The following is a 23,043-nucleotide window of genomic DNA, read 5'->3' on the forward strand; positions in this document are numbered from 1 at the left end:
AATGCCTGCTTGGGTCTCTTCCTTGAGGTAAAGATCCAGTCAAATTAAAGGACCAGGATGCATCCAAAGCCAGAACCAGAACTGGTCTAATTGGTCAGCCAAGAGAGATTAATGATCATTTCTGTTTTCCCAGCAGTGAGTGTCTGTGATTTGTAGGACCATCACTTAAGAGCATTCAGACAACTGCCAATAATTGCAAAACAGAAGTTTTACTATCACAGTGAGTTATGTCCTTCCTTTCTACTCAGAGCCACAGGTCACACCYAGATGGTCATGGGACCCCAACCCACAGGAGCAGCTGATGGCAAGAACTTGCAGCTTGCAGTCACTACTTTCAGTGCACCTGGCAGGTGGATAAAAACACCATTCTGCAACAGTACAAAACCTTGATCCTGCCCGGAGCCTGCTGCASCCAGGCTTACAGCAGCCCAGCATGGTTATTCCCAGCACTCCCCAGGTCCAGGGAATGCTGTCCTTCCTCCTCATCCTGCTGATGAGCAGATAGACCAGCTCAGTGCCTAGGCCATGGTTAAACATAAAACCTTGACTAGAAATGAAGGTATTTTTGCCATCTTCTTCTTCTATCAGCAGTTAACTTTCTTCTACCAAGAGAAAGAAGTTGTGCCACATCACTGTGCCAGATAATACATCTGGAGTTCTCCAAATTTGAGCAGTGAGAATTTGGTCAATGTCCACCTCACAGAGAAAAGGCAGATCTGTCTCAGCACAATCCATTACCTCCCCAGCACCAGGGGCTGTTTGGGAGCCAGGGGTGCACAGGAGTGAGCATGCAGGGCAGGACATGCTGTGTGACACAGAGGGGACAGGGCCTGGGGGGCTTTACCATTCACAGCGTCTGATGTGCTACCGAAGGGGTCAGCGAGAGGCAGCAGCTCAGGGAGCAGGAGTGCAGGCTCGGGAGATTTGAGTCCCTCAATCAGTTTTTCTGGGGTAAGCAGGAAAAGGAGCAAGGGAGGCAACAGAGAGAAAAAGCAAAAACAAGAAAAGACAACATTAATCAAGTGCTCAGTTCATGGCTCGTTGTGCCACGTGTGAGCTCCAGAGGAGCATCTGCACCACAGGCTGTGCAAATGGCTYCAGCACAGACCCCCAGGCTGGCCTGAGCTGCAAAGGACCTTTTAAAGCTCATCCACYCCTTGCCATGGGCAGGGACACCTTCCACTGTCCCATCCAACCTGGCCTTGGACATTTCCAGGTATCCAGGGGCAGCCACAGCTTCTCTGGRTACCCTGTGCCAGGGCCTCACCAGCCTCATAGTAAAAAAAAAAATCTCTCTTGAATCTAAAATCCACCCTCCCTCAGTTCAACACCATCATCCCCTGTCCTATCACAAAAGTTTGTACCCCAGTATCACGTGGAGGCATTAGAGGGCCCTGGCCATCTTGAGAAAGGTGAGAACATCCTCACCCCCTGTGGGCTTCTCTCCCCAAGGAGCCACTGTAGAACACTCCACAGCTCTGGCACTGCCACCCATAAGTTTAACACGACTTSCTGAACCCCAGATTTAAACAATGAMCCTCCCTCCTGTTCCTTTGTTAGTGTTTGCAGAACAAGGAGACAGAGGAGCTCAGAGCCTTGGGTGCAGCTCTGCCTGTGGAGCTGAAGCAGAAGCAGAGACCCTGCAGCCCCAGAGCCTGTGCTGGGCTCACACTGCTGCCCAGGTACCAAGCACTTATTTCACCCCCAGGTTTCAAATCACACATGGCACTCTCAGCAGCACAACTCCTGAGGTTCCCATTATCCTTCACAGAGACATTCAGAGAGCCTRGCCAAGAAGTTAATCTTAATTATTCATCTGGTGGATGAGTGATTTCCCAATCACTGATCAGGTCTGAAGTAATGAGATTAATTATTTAGCTTTCACAAGGGTTGCTTCACAAGAAGATGAACAATTTCAAGATTTACTGTAAGTAATCACCAGCAGCAGAACAGCTCTGATAAAATTTGCTCCACATGGACAAATCTGGCCATTTCACCTCGTGAAATTAATCCATTTATAATCTAACATTTAAATGTTATAAAACTGTTACATCTATATTTTAATTTTTGAGTTCAAAGATTGGTATTATTATTTATTACCCAAAGAACCCCTGCTCACAACTACACAAAAGCACAGGCATCCTGCTGTAGAAAAGACTTGCCATGCTGAGAACACCAAAGAAAAGCTTGTTAGGCTGCTACATATGTATAATAATATCCATGCCTTTTTATTGCTCCATATAAATAATAAATTAGTCCAGTGGCTTTGGAACTGCTTATTCAGAGCAGGACAAATTCTACTCCCCACAACAAAGCCAACAACACATTAAGCAGCCAGAAGGAGAAGGAAACCTAAAAATCAGCCCAACAGGCACCTGTTATATCATTACAAGCCTGTAAAAGGTCAACTAAAAGGAAAAATGTCATGGAAACAGCAGCCTTAATATCCATGAACCCTTCCCACCTGTAAGAACCCTCCATTTTCAAGGCTGGATTGGAATCCAGGTGCCATCCCYGGATCCTGTGGCACAGAGGGGAAGGGCTGGAGCCGAGCTCTGGCACAGAGAGGTGGAATGCTCCCAGAGGGGGCTGGGGAAGGTGGCAGTGGGCTCTGGGGTGTTGGGAAGCAGCACAGGAGAGCTGTGGGACCAAGGGCACAGGGAACCTGCTCTGTTCAARGCAGGCTCTTCCCATCAGTGCCCACCCACACCCTCCCAAGGCACTGCACCCACCCAGCCAGCAACAATTCCTGTGAGGATCCCACTTCCATTCGTCCCACTCCTTCTCCCTTACCTTCCCAACAGTTTCCTCCTGCTCCATTAATGCAGATTTTCCATGTAACACCGTGGAACTGCCCTGCACAGCTCCTAGAGCACCTATTGAGCTCAGCCACGTTTTTAACCACACAGATTCTGAGCACAAACATGGTATTCTCATATTCATCTTCCCTCCTCYTTGAGGGCCCAGCTGGTTTCACACACAGCTTTAGGCTGTCAGTGGTTCTTTGTCTGATTTTATTTCTTGTCACAAGAGCTGCTCTGCTGCCTCCTTCACCACTGGTGCAGATCTGTCAAAGCTGCTTTGGGCAGCCACTGCATCCCTCAGTGCATGATTTAAAGGACYTTTTATCCCTTTCCAGTGAGGCTGAGAAGTTCAACAAAACCAAGAAGGTATCAGGACAAATGGGGAAGAAGAAAAAATAACAAAAATCAGGTGCATCAGCCTATTTTGAGGCCTAGCAATTCATTGCCTGGCTTCTGGTTAGTGCTGCATCTTGCACTAACCTGGAGGAGTAAGAGAGAAGGCAAAAGAACAATTACATTAAGTGCTGGGAAATTCACCTTCAACAGGGAGCAAAAGTCAGGTTAAAAATGGCAAGGAAAATTCACAGTTCTGTGTTAGTTAGCAGCAATTCCTTTTCCACAGGAGGGAGGTTTGATCTCATGCTTATCAGAAAACACTAAAGAAAGTTTTTCTGAATCCATGTGAGATGCCCAAGCCCAAGAACACCTCAGGCCTTGACAGTGCCACACAAACCCAGCTCCAGCCTCTGCTTGGCCACAGCTCCAAAGGCTGGAGCAGCAGCTCCAGGAGGAGATCTCCTCCTCATTCCCTGTGCACCAACATGTGGCAGCTGCACTTAAACCACAGCCAGACCTGGGAAGGAAAATCATCCTCTTTTGACACTGAGCTGCAGCATTGGTCCTACTGCCAAGAGAACTCTCTACAGGAGCTCAGAAACCAAGAGAAAAGCTGCTTCACCTGCCAGTGGAGTCCTGGCTGAGATGGGAAGCCAGCAGTGGGGAGTGGTTTGAATGAGGAAAAAGGGATAACACTGGGATCATCAATCTGGTTCCTCTAACCTGCACAAGGACACCAAATGCCATCAGCTGCAGAGCAGAGCCCACCAGTGAAGCCCCCAGGACGTGGTCAGACCTGCAGCTGCAGTGAGATGGAGGCAAAGCCTGGGGGGCTGCAGGGAACATCATCCCCATGTGCCACCCCTCACACAGATCTTCTGCTGAGAAAACTCAGAGAGAGGTTTTGCCACCCCAGCTCCAGTGTCTGGGGACTCTCTGGGCACACAGACACAACCACAGGCTGGTTTCAGGAGAGGTCATGATGGCAAAGATCAGTTTTGCAGCAAACAGCAGTGAAACAAGAAATAATAGAAACTCCTACAAAGCTGCAGTTTCAGGGTCCATTCCAACTGATTTCGTGCATGTCTAAAGCTCAGAGTGGAGTGTGMCAGGACAACACATCTGCATCAACCACCATCAGTCCAGTTCAGGGGTTCATGGCATAAGTGTTTCTACCTCAAATCCAACAGACAACTCCAGCAGATCTCATTCCTATGCAGACACATGAATWAGCACCAGGATAAAAAAGGTTAAGAAAAGGTAACCTATTACAGAAGTATTTGACCTCATACAGGTTGTGAAGGGCTCTCAGGGTGGGCTTTCCTCAATTCCAGATAAGAAATGTGTGTTTTAATCTATCACTGTGCTCCCACTTGAAGCTGCCTCTTGGAGACGTCCTTTTCCTTAGTCAGCCTATGGAAAACCTGCCAAATGCTTTCCAGCCACAGGGAAGTAAGTCTGACCCAGCTAAGGATGAGCTGACCACTAGTATTTGATTTTCTGTTGTGTTTTCTGCTTTGCCCTATTTCAGGCCTGCCAGGGCAGGTTTGCTGGGGCTGTGCTGCAGYCAGGGAGGACCATGGCAAGTTTTTAGAAGTTGCCTAAGCTTCAAAGCACAAAGRGGGATTAAAAAGTGCCCCTTTGGCCCCTTCATGAAGTAAACCCCAGCTACACACTGCAGCCTTTAAAGAATAATGTGAAACATTTGTCAAGTTTCCTGCTTCTCACAGTATGAAATCACTAATTGTTTTGTGTCAGAGTAAGCAAAACAGCTGCAGAAAAAAACAGAGCAAGAGCCTACAGCTGATGAGTCTTGGAGCATCCCCAAAAGGCTGATGCTGGTGGCTTCAGAGGCTGGAAAAACCAAATCAATTCCTCCAGGAATGAAAGCAAGAGCCTTTCCTCTGATTTGCACCAACATAAGAAGGAAGCCATTGAATTAACACTGGATTCATATCTTGGGACAAGCAAACAAGTTCAAAGCCCATGCACTGGCTGAGAAGCACAGCTKTGGACAATCCAATGAGAAAGTGTTGACCTTTGTCTTCAGATCCCTTTTCTAAGACATGCACAAACCTGGGGGAGTTTTACAGTCAGTCARTTCGCACAGATTTGCATCTGCAGCCACCACTGCCAAAGACCCTCTGCTGCCATGCTGCTTATATTCTTGGCCACACACCCCTCCAGCCACAAAGAATACGCAGAAACACCAGTTAGGAAAAAATAGAAATCAAGAGATGAGGGAGGCAAACGGGCTTTGGGTTAGAGCAGGCTATTAGAAAGAACAAGGACTCCTGAGAAAGTTAACCAGGGATCAGAGGGCAGAACTCTGTGCCCAGTGAAGAACACACTGAAAGGGATGCAGCATGTCCAAGGCAGGAGGGGCAGCAGCACCGCACACACACGGCTGGTACTCACTGCAGGGCAGCACAGAGCAGCTCAAGAGAGCACACAGCAGAGTCCTTTCCTTCGGCTGCCAACTGGGAAAAAGAGACAAGGCTGTGAAAATCCTGCCAGCTCAGCCGAGCTGCAGGTGGGAGGGGAATCACCAGCGTGGGCAGAGATTTGTCACTGGGAAGGTCTCTGCCTATTGACTGGTCAGGTATTAAAGGAGGCMCTGCATGGTGTTCAGCAAGAGGACTTGGACTAGTCCAGGGAAGGCACTGGACTTTCATTTTCCTTATGGAGTTGCCGTGAAATGGGACTGTTCTTACACAGCACAAGCAGAAAGGGAAGGGGAATAAAGGCAAAAGGAATGCTTTGAATGCACAGGACTTTGTAAACACCATGGAGGATAACAGGACAACACTTAACAGTGGCTCCTCAAGAGATCAAAATCAAGCAATTTTAGTTTCATGTTCAAGATCTCAACTATTTGTCAAATAATAAATTCTCCCTGCTAAGACCAAACTCAAAGCCCAGACACAAGAACACTGGACACTGCTTGCACTCATTTAGCTGGGATTCATGCGGTCTTTTGGCTTTGTTGCTTTAAATCATCACAACACCATCTTGTCCTCAAAGTTAATATAGCAATTAATCCATCAAGTAATTGCCCTTTTGCATCTTCCCAGCTCAAGATGTAAGCTCAGATCATTAGTACACACCAACAGTTGCTGTGCATGTCTAACTGTGCAYRTGCAATTGCTTTATCTCAATGTGTYATCTTGGTACAAATGAATTCTCAGTAGAAATAAAGTTGTTTACCACAGTTGTAATAAACACCCAGACATAGCTGGGCACATATCTTCTCAGAATTTATGGGCCTGGGGTAGAGTTATGGTGATTCAAAACATCTCATCAAGTATTTTGTTCCAAAAAAATAAAAGACCCTTCTACATCAATCACAGTGACCTGGTTTAGCAGCTGGACCTGTGTGTTTTGACAAGGCTGGAGTCAGTGGCTGGAGTCCCAGCCCATGTTTCCAGGTGTTACAAACTGCCACCTTCAGCAATGTCACCTCAGCACCTCRGATTGTCCCACTTCCAGTTCTTCAAACACTGCACCAGCCTGACACTCATCTCCAGCTCTCCATGCTTCTTTGGGACAAAGCTGGAATCTCAGCTCCTGAAGCCCACACATTCAAACACAGTGAGAAAAAGMCATTTTTTTTCTTAAAACCCTGATTTTTGAAGCCAATTCCATTTTGAGCAGGACTGGTTATCAGGGCCCCACATTTCTGATAGCAAGCTCTCCATCAGGCCAGGTGTGGACACATTTTCTTTGGAAATAGCACTGCAGGACATCTACTTCCTTACCCCRATGAGCATCCTCTCAGGCTAATGTGAAAACACACAGCCCATGAGTATTTGCAGGAAATACAAAAAAAAAAAAAGGCAAACATAATCCTTAAAGTGCTGTTTAAAGGCTTTGGAAAACCCCAACGTGACAGTGACTGTGAAAAACAACACTTTGCCTTTGCATCAAAAATGAGAATTCAGCATGTGCCCAGCTGGCACTACMGTGCTTTTCTTTGCATCCCAGCCATTCCTGCACGTTCACTGAGCTGTGCATGGAATTCCTCTGGKTTTTTTATGGGCAAGACAATGGCAGAGGCCACTTGGTGCTGCTGTTCCTCAAACAAATAACTCACTCCAGCACAGGCACACGTGTCCCTGAACCTCAGCAAAGGTGCTGAATTACTGCAGGCAGGGAAGGGCTGTGTCAATTCACAAATAATGATCGATTCTCTGCTAAAAAAGTGACTCATTGGGCCAAGGTAGCATCACACTCAGCAGAGATGGGCACCGGTGCCCCTCATGGGGACACACTGGACTGGAACACACAGGGACACATGGGGACTGGGACACATGGGGACATGCTGGGACACACAGGGACATGCTGGGACACACGGGGACACGCTGGGACACACTGGACTGGAACACACAGGGACACACAGGGACACGCTGGGACACACTGGGACACGCTGGGACACACTGGGACATGCTGGGACACACGGGGACATGCTGGGACACACGGGGACATGCTGGGACACACGGGACTGGAACACACACAAGGATACACAGGACTGGAACACACTGGGACATGCTGAGATACACCAAACTGGAACACGGACTGGAACACACAGGGACACACATGGACACATTGGAACACACGGGACTGGAACACACATGGACACATTGGAACACACATGGACACGCTGGGACACACAGACTCCCAGCTCAGGGGGTTGTTTTCCATACAGAACAAGCTGAGCTGCTCTCACCCCCAGCTCTCACCCCCACTGCTGCTGCTGCTCAGCTCCTCGTGCTTGCTATGCTTGTCCCACCCCCGCTCCTCATCCCCTCCCTGGGCAGGCATCAAAATACACCAGGACCACAGACAGCACAGGGCACCTGGGAGAAGACCTGGAAATAGGATGGAGGAGACACCCCACTCCCACCCCAAACCAACCCATCCTCAAAAAACTGCAAGGAATATTTTCAGCAGTATCTCTGAGGGCGTTTCACTGGGCTCAGCCATCACCCACTCAAAAATTGGTTGATCTGAGCAGCTGCTTCTGGAGACAAAAGGATGTGTCTGAAACCTCCCCTGGCACCAATGGATGGCTGAGTGCAGGTAACTCAAGGCAGCACTTCAGCTGGGTAATGGGCAAGAGCAGCATCTTGTGATCTGGGTCAATACCTCTGCACAGCAGGTTTGAAACTGCATACTTGGGACCATTCAGGGAATGAAGCCTCGATGCAAAGATCTGTCCTGAACCTTCATGACTTGATTTAATTTCAGGTCTCAGAACACCCTGTGTGAAGTGTAGCGTCCTGTGCTTCCAGGAGCTCAGTTCATGTGGATGGACATTTAGTGGTCCCATGGACAGAGCTCCCCTGACCAACACCCCATGATTARTCAGTGGTGAAGCCTGAAATAAGCCCATTAAGAAGAACTTGGCTCATTTTCCTGCACATACACAAGGAAATATGTTTTCAGCATGAATATTTAATTTTCCCTTATTTTAACAGACGTTTTACCATATTTTTACATCCCTCTTGCCAGCTCCTCTTACTAGTTACAATTCCATTAAGAACGGCAGCCATGGAAGAGGAGAAATACACTGAAAAGCACCTACTGTCACTCAACTACATCTGTCCTTCTGAATGCAGAGGGAAGGTGGAAGAGGCCAAGCAGGTCTCTTATCAACCCTCAGGTGACACCACCTGCACCTTCAGGTGCCAAAAGGAGGAAAGCAGCTGAGTTTTACTCAGTCCCTCAGCTGCTGCATGTTTAGAGGGTTGAGACCCCAGAACTGGATCTGGGGGAAATTTTATTGGGAAAATACCCAATAAAACCTCACYCATGTACTGAAACCCTCCCTGAGCAACACTGCCCTGTAGGCACAGTGTGAAGGCTCACACTTCCACTTCTGAAAAGGCTGTGCATCTTCACAGGTGATAAAGACAGATGTAAAGTGTTCTCAATGCAAGAAGATTCACTATCTAAGTTTTCTCAGGATTAAATATCCCAAACCGAAAGAAAATATTCAGCAAATATTTGAGGAAATTCAGCTGCTCCTGCCCAGAACTGAGACAGCCTGGCAAGGTGCTGCACTGGAGACTGGAGTCAGTGCCAGCTCTGCTGAGCCACGGGCACCACTGCAAACACCTCTGAGCTGCCACCAGCACAGCCAGGCCCTCTCTGTGCCAGGAATGTTCCTGCACAGGGACACAGACACAGGAGAACAAACATGACACTGTTCTGGATCACACACACAGACTRAAAACCTGAGTTCAAATCCAGGAGTTTGATCTTTTCTGCTGAATTTACAAGCAGACAACCCCTCTTAGTTYCAAAGCTAAGCACTGGTCTGTAGCCCTGGTCCTTAAAAATATCCATGAGCTCSTGGCCTCAGGTTTTACTTTAAAATGAACAAACAGATGAAAGGTATCTTTGCAGAAACCTTCAGGGCCAACAAAACCACGTTTCCTGAGTGTCTTGTCCCCCAAGGAAGAGGATCCACTGCACTGAACAGGATCACAGGCAGCAGGAAGAGCAGCAAGGCAGGTTTAGCTCTGCCTGCAGAGATCCACAACCAGGCAGGGTCCAATCTGCARGACAAGCAACCAAGCACCACAAAACCTGCATCCAGTGCTGCTCTGGTGAACTGCCCCAAGGGCAGGGCTGACAATTCCCCCACAGGGGTCCCTCTACTGCAGAGAATTCCAGAGCTCCCACAGCTGAGGCTGCAACTGCTGCTCCATGTGGTCCTGCTCTGTGGAAACGCAACAGGCAAGAAGGGAAACATCACAGTGGTGTCCAACTGTGAGCTGAGGATGCTGGCAGGGAAATAAATGGCATGGGTGACTTCAGTCAGGACAACCAACACTTCCAGTAGCATTTGGAGGGAAAGCAAGAAGGAAAATGTGCAGTCAGCTGCCTTCTGTGGGCTGTTTTCAAGGTAGAGCTGAGCAGGTCAGCTCCTGGCAGTGCTCACACAAGGAACAAAAACTCAAAGTTCTGTTTCTACTCTTAAACTGCATTTATGAATAAAATCTCTTTTAGACCAAACCATATTTCTTCTGCTCTTGGAGCATCCACCAGAAGGAAGCAAGTTCCACAGTTATAGAAAAGAAGAGGTTTATTTCTTTTCYTGAATTGCTCAACTCTCCATGGAGAGCTGCCATCTTCATAGCACATTCTGAAGTTTGGGTCCTTAAAATCACTGTGATCCAGAGCCTGGGCTAAAGACAAGGKTGGGAGCTGCAGTTGTGCTCTGGGATTACTGACACGGGCCCTGCCACACACATTTACCAAAGGGCTGAGGGAGACTCCCAGACAAAAACATTTCCATATTCCAAATGGCACCAATTTCCAAATAAGTTCCTAAGCACTTACATAATCTTGTGCTAAAAAGTGCTGGCTGCTGAAGTCAGAAATGTGCATGGAGGAAAARGCTTAGAAGCAGCACTGCAAAGTAAATGAAATAGCACCAACTGCACTAGAAAATCCTGCCAAATCAGAAAAGGTCACATGTAACTTSRGCTTCATATGATTCAACAGACTTTGGAAGCCAAAGAAATACTGACTCTTGCAGGAAAGAAAGATCARCAATAATAAAACCTACACTTTCAAAGTTGGAGACAATTTAGAAACAGGTAATTAATTACCTAGCAATTATTTCTCATAGAAATCACAGAATGGTTCGTTGGAAGAGACCTTAAAGCACATCCAGTCCTACCCCTGCCAGGGGCAGGGACACCTTCCACTGTCCCCAATGTCCAGCCTGGCTTTGGACAGTGCCAGGGATCCAGGGGCAGCCATAGCTTCTCTGGGCACCCTGTGCCAGGGCTTTCCCACCCTCACAGGGAACAATTCCTTCCCAATATCCCATCCAACCCTTCCCTCTGGCACTGGGAAGCCATTCCCTGTGTCCTGTCCCTCCATCCCTTGTCCCCAGTCCCTTTCCAGCTCTCTTGGAACCCCTTTAGGCCCCGGAAAGGGCTCCGAGGCTCCCTGGAGCCTCTTCTGCTCCAGGCTGAACAACTCCAACTGTCTCAGCTTTCCCTCCTAGGAGAGGTGCTCCAGCCCTCTGATCATTTTTGGCTTAGAATGCTGAACCTTTTAAAGACACCAACATTTCTGGCATTGGAAACTGAGATAATCCCGAAAACCAAGTGCTCACATCCCCACTGCCAAGAAATTCCACAGAGCCTGGCAGTGCCCAGGATTTCAGATGTGCCTACAAACAAAACCAGGAGATTCAGAGGACAAACAAACCCCAAGAGCCTGCCCCCCTTCCATCCCCTCAGCGATGGTTACCTGGAGTGTCGGATAACGGGAGAGGAATGAAAGGATCAGGCACAGTCAGAAGAGGAGGGCTAGAGTCCAAACTCAGAATGTCTTTCGTTTTTTCAGCTGGTAGAGAAGAGGAAAGGAAAAGAAAAGGCAGAGTGAACAGAAAAGAGGAAAGGAGTAAACAGAGCAAAATCTCAGCACAGGCACAGCCCAGCTCCAGCCTGACACAACCACACACAGGMACACTCTGACCAAGTGTATGTAGCTACTAAAGAGAATAAAAAAACAAAACCAAACAGCTGATTGCATGTACCTCTCCAACACAATTTAACCCACACATCTCAGAACATTCCCTGGCAGGGAAGAACTGTCATCTCTCTTCACAGAAGGTGAAAGGCCTCCCAAAGGACACAGAGCCCACATGGCGCCTCTGTGTGTGCAGTRAAAGATGCAGCATCGTGCACCAGCCAGGCTGGAACAAGCTCCTGTCTCTGAGAAAAGACAGAGAAGGGCTCTGTGTGCTCAGCCCAGCACCAGGATTTCCAAGACACCTTCCTACACCAAATCCTGTACTGGAGAGTCAAGGGGCACATTGTAAAGTCAGACACTGAAAGAACTGAACGTGGTACAGCAAMCACGAAGCCTAGGACACACAGATACTCCTCATGCTTTGCAGAAGGTGCATTTCAGCTGAATGTGGAGCTGCTGCTGCTCAACATCATCCACAAAGGCTGAGAGAACTGCTCAAAGTTCACTGATGTGAACTGCTCAAAGACAGACAAACTCAGAAAGTAAACTCCCCTGAGCACTCCTGCGTCGGGGACTTCAACTCCCTAATTTTTAGGTAAAAACATATCAAGCTCAGTTATAAGCTCCTCTAAATCTCCTTTTATAAATAGAAATTAAGCATAAATGGATTTGTCACGCCTTGCCCCACAAAGGATTCTTCAGTCTCTTCCCAGACTCCTCTAACCAGAGGTTGTTTTGGTTCTGTGGGGAGGCTGCATCTGTCACCAACAGCAAGGGCTGCACAAGGAAGGGGGAGGATCCCTGGCATTTGGAGCTCCTGGGAGCAGCTTTCCACCACTGTGCTCGCCAGTGCTGCATTCCATAAGGAGGTGATGCTGAAGGATTAGAAACGAGCAGCAGCACTCACTGAGGGGTTTTGGCACAGAAGGGGCTGCTCACAGCAAAACCTTGTGACACAAAGACCAAAGGAGACACCAGACAAGTTCCCACCTGCAGCAGCTTCTGCACAGAAATTCTTTAGACCAGCCAAGGGCTCTGGACCCACACAGTCCAGGCAGTGCAGAACTTACTGCCTTTATCATTTAACATGCCAATTAAGGGAAGAACTGTGCTCTCCTCCAAGCACCTTCCCTGCTCACTCATCCCTGCTGTCCTCATTCTGCAGCAGAGACATTATTATCCCTGTTCCTCTGCTRCTCCACACAGCCTGGCAGCTCCAGYCGCTCTGACCAACACCTCTGAGCCAATTCCCTCACTGCGCATGACAGGTTTTACTACTCATCATGGGCTCCATGAACTTCCACACACTGAGAAAGCTTCCTTGGAACTTCAGGTGCTCCTTCAGTTTCTTCCCTCACCACAAGCCCCACCTCTGCCTCCAGACAGTGTSTCCTGTCTCTGCCACTCAGCTGTGACAAGGGAATGCATCTTTCGTACCTTCCCTCCTGTACTGAAGTGACAACCCTATTCCCTGCAGCTCTCAGTGCCAAGGCCCAGCTCAGTTTCTATCAGTTTTAATTCCTTTCAARTATGTTATGGCCAAGAGCTGCCATTCCATATGGTTCATGCTCCCAGACTCACCTGCCCCAGCAGTGAAGGAAGAGCCACCAAACGCATCTGCCTGGGCTGCAGACGAAGCGGGCTGGAAACCTGGCATCAAGTTCTCTGTGGAACTGCCCGTCTTTTCTGGAGCTTTCCCTGGAATGCACACAGAGTTAARGGAAAAACTTCCACTCTGAAAGTAGGTTGCTTATCTATATTTTTAGGACACTGTTCACTATGTGATTTAAGTCCCTTCGTGCAAATTCCAACTTGCAGATGAAGCAGAGTTTAAACTGCAGCTTCCACAGGCAACTGAGGAAGARTACTGCCAAAGCAGCTGAAACTTCTGCATTTGAGGCACCACTGAATTGCAAACAGAAAGAAATCCCAAGGATTTARGCAGAGGACTGTAATAATATGGGGCATGCAAGCAGCCCCTGCCCAAAAGCATCCCCATCCCATGGCACCTTCCCTTCCAGAGCAGGCAGGGGTTGGTTAAACCAGCCCATGGACCTACCGTCCCCCAGCTTTGCAAAGTCCTTGTTCAGCAGCTCCTCAGCTGTGAGCTTGGAGAAGTTGTCRTCATCAAAGGGGTTCCACGTGGAGACATCGGGAGGGTTGTAGACATTCTGCTGCGAGGTCCTTGGCGAGCCCGAGGGTGTGGTGGAAGCAGACCTGGACATGATCAMCCCAAACAAGAGCCATTAATCACCCACCTGAAAACCTCTGGCCAGCACTATCAGCTGCTCCAAGCTACTGCACCTAATGATTTCGCAAATCAAACATTCAGTAGAAGTTACTGCAGTCGCACACTCAGGAGCTTGGGAGACTCAGCCTCATCTGCTCTTCAGCAAGTTGGGCATGCAGGGGTTAAAAACAGCATCCTGAGCATCCCAAAGGGAGCAGCTGTCAGCAGTGCCCAGACAAAGGCTTCTTGCCTGTAGACACTGTAAAAGTAGTCTAGCAAGTACTCCTAGGGAATCACAGCTCCATTAAGGTTGCAAAAGATCTCTAAGACCATCAAGTCCAGCCTTCAGAAAGCACAAGGACCAAGCATTGAGAATGAAGTGCACATCAGGGCTACTGGTGAAGGGTTGAAATGACACTGGTTTTATAAGCCAGAGTACGCCCTGCTCATTCAAAGCTTTTGAGGAGTACAGAGGACTCATGAGGACTTTGGGGCAAATTTTTCAGCACTTTCTGCCAAACCCTAAACTGAGGCCTTGAAGGCAAAGACTCACTCAGAACTCAGAGTTTTGTGCCATTCGGAGTTTTGTGTTGGACACCTCTCAGAGCCTGACCCAGTTTTCCAACCACCCCAAGTCCTTGGGCATCTACTTGGACTTGTTGAGGCTGACCCCCCACACCGAGTCCTTGGGCACATACTTGGACTTGTTGAGGCTGACCCCACACCAATCCCAGAGCACCTACTTGGATTTGTTGGGGCTGACCTCACACCAATCCCAGAACACCTACTTGGATTTGTTGAGGCTGACCCCACACACCAAATCCTTGGGCACCTATCTGGATTTGTTGGGGCTGACCCCACAGCAATCCCAGAGCACCTACTTGGACTTGTTGAGGCTGACCCCACACCAATCCCAGAGCACCTACTTGGATTTGTTGAGGCTGATCCCACACCAATCCCAGAGCACCTACTTGGATTTGTTGAGGCTGAACCCCACACTGAGATCCTGGGCACCTACTTGGACTTGTTGAGGCTGACCCCTTATCAATCCCTGGGCACTTATTTGGATTTGTTGAGGCTGACCCCACACACCAAATCCTTGGGCACCTATTTGGATTTGTTGAGGCTGACCCCACAGCAATCCCAGAACACCTACTTGGATTTGTTGGGGCTGACCCCACAGCAATCCCAGAGCACCTACTTGGATTTGTTGAGGCTGGCCTCAGCAGCAGCTGCCTGCAGGAGCTGTGTGGATTTGCTGGCGGGCACTCCGAACACGGCGCTGTGGGTGACATCGCTGAGGATGCGGCGGTGCCCGGCGCGCTGTGCCTTGGGCGAGGACGGYGGCGTGAGCGAGCCCTGCTTCTGCCCCTGTGCTGGGGCTGTGCCCTGAGCCTTCTGCTGCGGCTGCTGCTGCCTCGCTTGTGCCTGGGCCTGGGCCTGTGCCTGCCAGAGGGAGAAAGCACAGCATCCTTGGTTGGGAACAGCAGCTGCGAGGAGAAAATAGCTGYGTGCTGGAGGACCCGACCTTGGAGTCATGGACAGGAACGGTCTGGAGGGGAAAACCCAGACAAACAAAGGAATCGTGTCGGGGGGCATTTGCTGCTCTGCAGTGTTTGAGCATTACTGCACAGGCAGATTCTCTCTCCCCTTTCTGTGGTGCAGCTCTGGAGGTAAAACCTCTGTTAGGACTTGGTAAAGGCTGCCTGGGCTCAAACCTGCTCAAGGGTAGAGAGGCCAAGATACAGAGCAGAGGTGAACCCAGATCACAGTGCACAGGAGTCTTGTCACAGGGACACGCTGAGTGGGGAGAAGGTGAAAGACAGCACTGCCTTTAGCAGGTAACGTGACTGGGGTCAAATGCATAAAGGGGTGGAGGTCTTGTGCAGAAATCCTGTGTAAAACCTTTTRCTTAGGGGGAAGGAAAAATAAAAGAAAGCAAGGACCACAGAAGCAACGTTTGTCATTAAAATTCGGAGGAGAAAACTAGGAAGATTTGGTTTATGTGTGAGCCAAGACAACCCAGCTACAAASCCTTTGGAAACTGCAATGGGTTTCCTCACACTGATTTTATTTTTCCATTGCCTTAGTCTTGTGTTATATTCACAAACCCATAAATATGTGAAAAATGGTTTTATAGAGAAAAACAACAGCGCCACTTGTGACTGTGATTTTTCACAATGTCTGTCAGTGAGGTATCAAGGGTTTAAAGCAGGAGAACTGGAATGCAAGGAGCAGCAAGCTGTGCATGTCACCTCCCCTGCCTGGGCAGTACCTCCCTGTTCCCAGGCCTTCTCCAACCAAGATGAAGGATTTGGAGAGACCTAAGAGGGCAACAGGAGGGGGTTACAGGCCCAGTGGGAGAAGTCAAAAAACAGGGAGCTGTCCTGCTTTTCCTCTGGCATTTCAGGCACACTCACTGACAGCAGAGAGGCAGAGTGACCTGCCTGCTCCCCATGCACCCACCTCCCTATGTAGGTCACTGCAGAACAGGACATTTGGTGCTCAGAGAGAAACAGACAGCGCCGAAATCGCCACAGAAATGAAGGCRGAGCTTATTAAGCTGAAATCTCCTAACGTGAAAAGGTTTTGACAGGTCCTGGCTAGGAATCTTCTGCTCAGAGACTCTGCTCTGCAGAGACCGGGTTTCACCATCATTTTTTAAATGAGCCAACTACTGTTTTTTCCCTCCTGACTGCTGCAGGAGCAGAAAAGTGTCCAGATGCATCCATTCTGATCAGCCTACGAAGGGAAYAAGGCTGATTTTCAAGCCAGCTGATTTAATAAAATTAAGACAGTTCTTTTGCTAGCAAATCACAGCAAAGCTCCTGATTCAGTGCTCCATTTGAGGCATTTCTGCTTTAAAAGGAACAGCATAATAATGGGCCTCACTCAAAACCTGCATGTACTGAAAATCTCTCACTAACTTCAATAAAMTGACCTGCCCCAGGTCATTCACCAGTGCAGGAACAAGATCAGGAACACAACAGCTCTGAGCGCGTCGCCCACCCAGGGCTGGAAATGAAACAGCAAAGGAGGGACATGGCAGAGCCCTAAAACACATCAGAGAGCAGAGCAAACAGCTGCCCCAGCACCACTCAGGTCATGGATTATGCAGTTTATTAGTCAAATGAACTCCTGATGTCACTGCCTGGGAAACATGTTGGAGAGGGGAATTAACTGTGTCATGGCAGCTCACAAACAAGCCAGCACAGAGTGMCCCTTAGCCTGGACTCAAACAGCTGTGTACCTTTGAAATAACAGAATCATGCAATGGTTTGGGTTGGAAGGGACCTGAAAGATCATCTAGTTCTATGCTGTGCCATGGGCAGGGGTGCCACTCACCCCATCCAGCCTGGCCCTGAACACTGSCAGGGACAAGCACCTSAAGTGMGCTGTCATCAGACACYGCTTGCTTTGCACATCTGCAGCCTGGCACAGCACAAACACAGGCAGCCTCCTCGTGTCTGGTGCCCAGGTTTCCTCCCAGCACACAGCTGGAATTAGGGACAGCCCTCGGAGCAGGCAAGAGTGAATGGCACTGCACAGGAGTTGAAGCAAGAGGCACAGCTTCCTCCCACTGCACTGCAGAGCACTTTGGCCCTCTGGCACAGCTCCCTGCCTCTCCCTACGGGCAGTTGCCTGTTCCTCTGCACACAGATATATTTTCCATCAAGTAAAGAGCATTTATTTTAGGTGCATGTTCAGATGATTAGTAAAGTGGATGATTGATTTATTTATTTTTAGATACAGTGCTTTCAAAAGTCTCCTTCGAAAAGTCTCCTTCCCATTGCATTTCTTAAAAAGCTAACCAAATGCTGCAAACAACCAGGAAGCTGTTTATGTCTTCCTTTAAATATCAGACAGAAGTTTTCCCAACAAGCTGCAACATCAAGTAGTTCTGGTGCCTGCTGCCTATCCTGGTGTATTAAGTACAAATATTTTTCAGAAGAGTTTCTCCCATGTCTTCTATGGCAATGTGACAGGGGAGGGAAAAAAGCTGCACCAAACAGCTACTTAAGATTTCCTCAACTGCTTTCTACTCACCCATTACTCATCTTCTTTCTATGAACCTAGAGCACAATTCTGGAATCCAGCATCCTGCTGGAATGAGAAATCCAAACAACYGCACACCTCTGAGGCAGTAAGGTCAGCACCGACACCTGTGACTCAGTAATGACTGAGTTATTACTAAGCAGGCCCCAGAACTATGGAATTGTTTGGGTCAGAAAAGCCCTCTAAAGTCATGAAGTCCAAACATTTCTCCAGAACTACAAAGGCCATCAATAACCCATGCACCCAAGTGCCACATCTAAACATYTRTTGAATTCCCYCAGGAATGGSGTATSCACCCCTGTCCTAGACAGYTGTGCCAGAGCTAGACARCCCTTTGGGTRAAGAAATTAYTATTATTAATATCCAACCCAAACCTCTCCTGGCATCTGTTATCTGGGCTCTGTGGGTYTGAAAAGCCAGCTGAGGTGTCCCCAACATGCAGGACCTGGCAGAGGAGCATTTGCCAGCAGCCCAAGTGGCAGTGCCCATTCCTTCCCCCAAGGTCTCACCCCCTGCTCCTGTGGCTGTGCCGGCGGTGTCGCACTGGGCTGGGCCTGGGGCTGCACTGGAGGCTGCTGCTTCTGCTGAGCTGCTGCTGCTGCTGCTGCTGTGGTCTTCTGCTGCATGGCTGCCTGCTGGGCCATCAGCTGCTGCTGCTGCTGCTGCTGGTAGTAGTTCTGCATCAGCTGCTGCTGTGCAGGTGCTCCTTGCTGCATCACTGGGAACTGGGAAACAACCGCTGCTTGAGAGGGTGGATGGGTGGTGGGAACTGAGAACCTCCACAGGACTGGGGAGCATCAATGGGAACTGGGAAACAACCACTGGTTGAGAGGGTGGATGGGTGGTGGGAACTGAGAACCTCCACAGGACTGGGGAGCATCAATGGGAACTGGGAAACAACCACTGGTTGAGATGATGGGTGGGTGGTGGGAACTGGGAACGTCCACAGGACCAGGGGCCAGCACAGCACTGGTTACAGGTAATCTCCAAGCAGTAGCCTAGAGACCAACTGCAGAGGGCTGGAGGAACCTTCTGGTCTAACACAGAACACTGCCCAGAAGGGACTCCCACGGCACAGACTCTCCTGTGGTCCCAAAATCCCTGCTCCATTTTTATCAGTTCTGAAACTTTCACAGAACAACGGAATGATTGGGGCTGAAAGGGATCTTACAGACCATCTAGTTCCTCACTCCACACCTTGCCATGGCAGAGACACCTCCCACTATCCCAGGGCTCTCCAAACCCCATTCTCAGACACTGCCAGGAACAGCCACAGCTGCTCTGGGCACCCTGTGCCAGGGCTTGCCCACCCTCACAGAGAAGGATTCCTTCCCAGTATCCCATCTAACCCTGCCCTCTGGCAGCTCAAAACCATCCCCTCATTKTCCTGTCACTATCTGCCCATACCAAAAGTCTCTCTCACTCCTTTTTAAAAGCTCATTTAGACACTGGAAGACAACAGTAAGGTCTCAAAGAAACTTCTCCAGGCTGAGCACCTCCAGTTCTCCCAGTTTGTCTCCTTAGYAGAGATGCTCCAGCCCCCAAATCATCTCCATGGCTTCCTTTAGACCTCCTCTAACACATGCACATCCTTTCCCCAGGATAGGAGGACTCACTGCTCTTTTGCTTACCCTGTTAAACACACTTTAGCAGAGATCTGTGCYACTAGGAACACTTTAGATGAGCACSTGAGTGTCATCTCTGTGTAACTTATCACGTGTTCAGGGAACTCCTTATCAGAATCTGCCAAAAACCAGACCCAACTCTGACCTCTGCAAAAGCACACAAGGCCTCTCATAGCAGAAGAGAAATTGTACCCCCTGCTCATCAGATGAGTATCGACCTCAAGACCCTGAAACACTTGGAGCTGTAACACCTCAACCAGCACAGCTGATTTTACGTTTGCACTCAACAGCCCAAGAATTTCCACACTGGCAGCTACAAATACCAGCTCTATGTAGCAAAAAGCAAACCAGAGTCATCAAGGCTACAAGAGACCTTCAAGATCWTTRAGTCCAACAGCACCATTGTCACCCCWAAACCATGTCCCCATGTGCCACATCCAGATGCCTCCTGAACACTCCCAGAGACAGCAACTCCACCACYTCCCTGGGCAACTCATTCCAATGCCTGACCCYTTTCAGTGACAAAGTTTTCTCTTACATCTAATCTAAACTTYCTCTGGCACAGCTTGAGGTTGTTTCCTCCTGGTCTTTTCTGCCATGTTTCAAGTGAAAAGACAACCTCCCCTCATTACAACCTCCTTTCAGGTATTTGTAGAGAGCAAATCTTGCTAGAGGACTTGGGGGGACACACTGAAAATGCCAAAAAACTTCACCTATTCCCTCAAAAAAAACAGGAACTTTGTTATAAACACAAAGCTCCAGCCTTGCAGACACAGAGATGTGATGAACCCGGCCGCATACACCCACCTGCTGTGCCTGCATCATCTGCTGCTGCTGTTGGAAGTAGGCAGCCTGCTGCTGCTGTTGTTGCTGCTGCTGCTGCTGCAGGAGCTGCTGCTTGAGGAAAAGTTGCTGCTGATGCTGAGGGGTGGCCTGGGGCTGTGCTGCAGGGACCTGGGGCTGTGCCTGGGGGGCTGGGGCTGGCTTGGCCTGGGGCTGGGCTGCAGGCTGCTGGGGGGCTGCCTTGGGCTGGGGGGCACTGGCAGGGACCGAGGGCTGAGCACTGCCCAGGGCAGCTGGGCCTGCAACTGCAACGAGAAACACGGTGTTAGGTCAGTGTGCAGCACAGCCCTGAGGCACACAGCCATGCAGGAACCACACAGACATGTTGCTCACCCTGGGGCTGAATGGCTGCCTGGGCCGTGGCTCTCTTCCTGGGCGTCAGGGCTGGCTGGATGGGCAGAATTCCAGGGTTGGGCTGGGTCTGTCCTGCTTTAGGTCTCTGGCGGGGTGCTATGGACGTTTCTGTTGTGGGGATGGGGTCTGTGAGCCTGTTGAGGAAGGAAGAGAAGGGAGGGCAGTGAGAACACAGCTTGTGAGCTGGGCAGTTGGTGCACAGAACASACAGCACGGTTCAGCACTCACCCACACCTCAGCCATGTGTGACTGACAAAGGTCAAACACTTGTGGGGAACCCAGAAACACCAAGCACAGTAAAATCTCCTGGATGCATTCACAACAATTAATCCAACTCTATCATTCTGTCTTCTCTGCCAATTGTGGCATCTTCTCCTGTTGGACAGCTGGGACTTGTCAAATCCACTCAACTTATTCAACTATTTCCTACAACATATTGCTTGAATCCACTCAGAGCTCTGAATGAGCACATGAAGGACACAAATTAGCTCATGAGCAGCTGGTACCTTTGGGCAGAGTTGTCTRAATTGCCATCTTTAGATGTACTTTAACTTTGCTACATCTACCCCAGAATCAGGTCACTGAACTCTTCTGATCKCTGCTCAATGTTTACTGAGCTCCAAAAATGCACAGCAAGAGAGAGGAGCAGCCATCYCCTCAGGCTTCTGTGAACACAGTGGTTTATATATCAAATTGTTCTTGATAACTAACGAATATTTGATATCACATTGCTCCTGATAGCTGACAAACTTGACTAATGGGAGAGGAACTGTGCTCAATCATGAACACAAGGGCAGGCTTCTGGGAGACATTCCACTTTAGAGACTGAAGAAAACCAAGAAAACTGTGTTTGGAGTGCCCATTGCTCCCTCTGTACTGTGATAACAGACTGGATTTGTCCAGCAGAGATAGGAAGTCTCAATTACAGAAACACAAGCAGAGCAAGCAGCAGCAGCAGAAAACCTTCAGCACTACAGTGGTTTCCACACTCCTTGTGCTCTTCAGAGGGAGGCAACTGGGCTTTTGTGTTTTCCCCACAAAGAAATTACAAGCAAACATTTCTTGCAGAAATCACAGCAGGTTCGTGCAGCACCCATCAGGTGAGGTTATGGTGTGTGAGGGTCAGACCCAGCAGCAGAGCCTGATGCAGTTTCTCCTGCTCTTTGGGCCAATTGCAGACCCTCTGCAGCAGCTGCAGTCTGTGCCCTGACTCTTCTCTCAGGTATTCCCACGTTTCTGATGGACACACTGGATTCACCCAAGGGCTGCTGCCAGACAGAGCCTTGGGGATGAAGAGCTGCTGAGCCCTGCTGAGCAGTGGCCAAATCCCATCTCCCTGCAGACAAACTGCCCCAGCATCTCCATCTGCTGCCTTTCAGACCCATGAGCTCAGGACCATTCCTGGCACTGGAGAAGCCCCAGGACCGCAGTGCYTGTCCCCACTTGGCAACTCAAGTCCCAAAGGAAGGAGTTAAATACACCTTTCCTAATAAACAGGAGAAACAACAGGCAACAAAAGAGGGGAGCAAAAAGCAGGTGGAGTTACCTGGCCTTTGGCTGACTCTTCTTTGCAGCAGCTTCACTTGCTTTAACTGGGTCTGGGAGTTTAGCAGGGATTGGAGAGTTCTGCAGATCCCAAAATCACAGAATTTGGCATTTTAAGGACAGAAAAGAGAGTCAGAAATAATGTGCAAAAACATCACAATAAAACAGGGAGATTTGGAGATCCCCAAAACAATTTCTCCTCATGCTGGACACATGATAAACATCCCAAAATTCATGTCATGGGAAGCAAGTAGTTTGGGAGAGTCTTTATAATGGATGAAAAGAGGGCTAAGCTTTCTGACCATTTATTACACACGGAGTATGAACACAAAGCTCCACAGCACAACCTGGGTATTTTGAAAAGACAACCCAGGGACAGTGGTAACAATATTTATTAATGATGCCATAGAAATACAGGCATAATAGTACCCAAACCATCTCTTATTCATAAAGAYCATAAAGCACCTGAACATGGGGGGAAAAAAACCCCAAGTTTCTATTTATGTGGAAACAACAAAATAAAGTATCTGTTACAGGTGTCCATAACAACATAAGAAAACAAYTATCAACTCTATTTTTCAGCTGAAGTCTTTAAAGACACATTAAGAAGGGGCAGATGGTTGTGTAAAGTTTGATGCAGTTCAAATGCCAAGTCCCAGAACTCCTGTGTTTAAACCCAAGTGCAGGCCAAATTACACATGCTATGATGAGTATGCCTGAAAATCAAATTGGTTTCCCAAACATGGCCTAATTT

At 48.9% G+C, this 23,043-nt stretch overlaps 1 protein-coding gene across 13 annotated transcripts in view; it reads right to left on the minus strand.

The window, feature by feature from the left end:
- AAK1 (AP2 associated kinase 1) overlaps positions 1–23,043 on the minus strand; it is an 85,354-nt gene that overhangs the window by 21,384 nt on the left and 40,927 nt on the right. For 6 of the 13 annotated variants that reach the window (XM_057384435.1, XM_057384438.1, XM_057384439.1 and 3 more), the window contains exons 10-18: positions 22,291–22,370; positions 20,724–20,878; positions 20,355–20,635; positions 18,432–18,647; positions 15,068–15,312; positions 13,696–13,853; positions 13,218–13,334; positions 11,412–11,507; positions 845–946 (exon numbers count right to left, since the gene is read on the minus strand). In XM_057384435.1, coding sequence (XP_057240418.1) covers positions 845–946; positions 11,412–11,507; positions 13,218–13,334; positions 13,696–13,853; positions 15,068–15,312; positions 18,432–18,647; positions 20,355–20,635; positions 20,724–20,878; positions 22,291–22,370 — 1,450 coding nt within the window. The remainder of the gene's footprint in view (positions 1–844; positions 947–11,411; positions 11,508–13,217; positions 13,335–13,695; positions 13,854–15,067; positions 15,313–18,431; positions 18,648–20,354; positions 20,636–20,723; positions 20,879–22,290; positions 22,371–23,043) is intronic. The other 7 variants (XM_057384440.1, XM_057384442.1, XM_057384444.1 and 4 more) reach the window with 4 other exon arrangements.

The sequence above is a fragment of the Malurus melanocephalus genome, unplaced genomic scaffold (assembly GCF_030028575.1).
Source record: "Malurus melanocephalus ecotype Western Australia unplaced genomic scaffold, MMel_1.1 scaffold_709, whole genome shotgun sequence".
Taxonomy (NCBI): Eukaryota; Metazoa; Chordata; class Aves; order Passeriformes; family Maluridae; genus Malurus; species Malurus melanocephalus.